Source organism: Pteropus vampyrus, unplaced genomic scaffold (assembly GCF_000151845.1).
Source record: "Pteropus vampyrus isolate Shadow unplaced genomic scaffold, Pvam_2.0 Scaffold65, whole genome shotgun sequence".
Classification (NCBI taxonomy): Eukaryota; Metazoa; Chordata; class Mammalia; order Chiroptera; family Pteropodidae; genus Pteropus; species Pteropus vampyrus.
In genome coordinates, this window is record NW_011888846.1 from 5697874 (window position 1) to 5700455 (window position 2582).

The following is a 2582-nucleotide window of genomic DNA, read 5'->3' on the forward strand; positions in this document are numbered from 1 at the left end:
GTCACCTGTACCTGCAGGGGCCACACGTGGTGTACTCGGCCGCAGAGGGGACAGCCAGGCCTTGCTCAGACTGTCTAGAGAGGCCCGCAGACCTCAGAGTGGACCCGAGCCTCATCGGGTCTCCTGGAGACCTGATCGCCGTGGCGCTCAGTGAGGCCGGAGGCCCCATCACGCACATAAACGGCAGGCACCCAGACCCCCTGATCACCAGCGGAGGGGGGCCGGTGACGGGGGAAAGATGTTCTGCCATGGCCCCCACCCCAGAAGATGGAGACAGAGAGGCTGCTGAGAGGTGCCTCTGGCACACCATCTTTAAGAGTCCCGGCCTCACTCTGCCACGGCTTCCTCTCTCTACTTTCCTATCAATCTGAACTATCATGTCAACGTATTACCTCAAGGGGTAAACAGGGAAGCCCTTGGAAGAGGGTCCTCAGGTGAAAGAACTGCCTCCCCTGCTCTCTCCAGACGCGGGTGAAGGGTTCCCCGCCCCGTCCCTCACAGTACCTGTCAGGGCCTGGGCCTCGGCCTTGCCGCTCTGCCGGGCGCCCTTCTCGGCCCACACGCGGACCGTGTACTCCACGCCCGGCCGCAGGCCCGTCAGCACGGCGCTGCTCTGCTCCTTCCCCACCGGGACCTCCCGGCTGTCTCCGTCCGCAGAGGTGTAGCGCACCAGGTACCTGTCGATGGCGGCCTGCACCGGGTCCCAGGACACGGTGGCCGTGGTCTCCGTCACCTGGTCGGTCACCAGGTTTTTGGGGCTATCGATGTCTGAAAGAAGAAGTGTACTATTAACAAGCACCAAAAAGTGACACCGTGGTGCTTGGGGTGAGGCGGTTTCCTGTTCCGTGGTTTTCCCAGCCGGTTTGTCAGTTGTCAGCTGTGTCAGGGATGTGGACCTTCTCTCCACAGCCAGACTCTGGGATTCCCAAGGAAGCAGCATGGGACAGTGGAGTGTGCACCAGACCCAGAGTCAGAAGAGCTAGGTTCTAGTTCCAGCCCAGAGACACAGAGCAGAGGGGCAGCAAGAGACCTGGGCTGGAGCCAGCCGACCAGGCGTCAAGGCTGCCGTCAGCCCGTGCGGCCCTGAACAAGTCTGCTGCCTCTGGCTGGGCCTAGGCTTCTCCTTTGTATAATGTGGGCCTACTACATAGAGGTCAAGGTACCAGAATATTCCATGGATATTCCACAAATGACTCCGTGAATCATCAGCTAACTTTGTGACTCGTAGAGATCACGTACATGTACCTCAGATTTCTTAACTGTAAAATGAGAATATTGATCTCTGCTCTACCCATCTCAACAAATTCCACCGAGGACCAAGGAAGTGTGGAACATAACCCTCATTCATCGCTGGTGGGAAGGTAAAATAATGCCGCCACTCTAGAAATAACTTAGCAGTTCCTCAAAAACTTAAACGGAGTTACCTATGACCCAGCAATTCCGCTCCTACATATGTGCCCTAAAGAACTGAAAATATGTCCACACAAAAATTTATGCACAAACGTTCACAGCAGCATTATTCATAATAGACAAAAAGCAGACGTACCCCAAATGTCCTTCCGCTGAAGGACAGATATAGACAGTGTGGTCTGTGCTTACAAGGGAGTATTATTCCACCATAAAAAGAGTGCCGTACTGATACACACCACGACATGGGTGAACCTGGAAATATCACGCTTAGTGAACAAAGCCAGTCATAAAAGGCCACATGCTGTATGAATCCATTTACATGAAATGTCCAGAATAAGATGATCCATAAAGACAGAAAGGAGTGTTTTTCTAGAGCTGGAGGAGGTGGGGTAGGGAAATGGCTGGTAATGGGTATGGGGTTTCTTTTTAGGGTCATGAAAATGTTCTGACTCAGATAGTGGTGATGGTTGCACAACTGTGAATATACTAAAACCCACTGACCTGTACACTTTAAATGGGTGGATTTTATAGCGTATAAATTATATCTCAATAAGTCTGTTCTTAAAAAACGAGGAAACGGGAAAGAGCTTTAGAAATTATCAGCTGTTCTTGCACATCAGTGCGACCTTAGGAGCCTCGGAACAGGGCACAAGGAGCTCGAAAGAGCATCACCCACCAAGATAGCACAGCCTTTCCTCGCTGCAAAGCATCACAGCAAAAGCCACTTCGCTAACGAGCTCAGCTAATGGAACCTAATATATACGGTTTCTTTACAGTTTGTCCCTCTCAAGAAGAAATAGTTAATGATTAATTACAAAGGGAATACACAATTGGAGGAATGGTGGGTGGATGGGCTCGATCACCATTTAGCTTTACGAGACCAACATATAAGGCCACATATGAGCCCTGCGTCTTGAGATGACGTGTAAGAGGGAGGTGAGGGGTGCGTGTGCGGCTTATCACAAAGGGCCACCACCCTGCTCTTCCCCGAACCATCAATTCCGCCAGCGTCAGAGCAGAAAACGACACTTGACCAGCCAACGGCTTAGCATGGCAAGTCTTATCTTCCCAGAGAACGAGCTCCATTACCTGTCGGGGCCTTGGCCTCGGCCTTGCCGCTCTGCCGGGCGCCCTTCTCGGCCCACACGCGGACCGTGTACTCCACGCCCGGC

At 52.7% G+C, this 2582-nt stretch overlaps 1 protein-coding gene across 1 annotated transcript in view; it reads right to left on the reverse strand.

Annotated features, from left to right (window-relative positions):
* The window catches only part of TNN (tenascin N), a 58232-nt gene that overhangs the window by 15333 nt on the left and 40317 nt on the right, over window positions 1-2582 (reverse strand). Inside the window, exon 10 of the mRNA XM_023531230.1 lies at window positions 505-768. Within this exon, the coding sequence (XP_023386998.1) occupies window positions 505-768 (264 nt within the window). The remainder of the gene's footprint in view (window positions 1-504; window positions 769-2582) is intronic.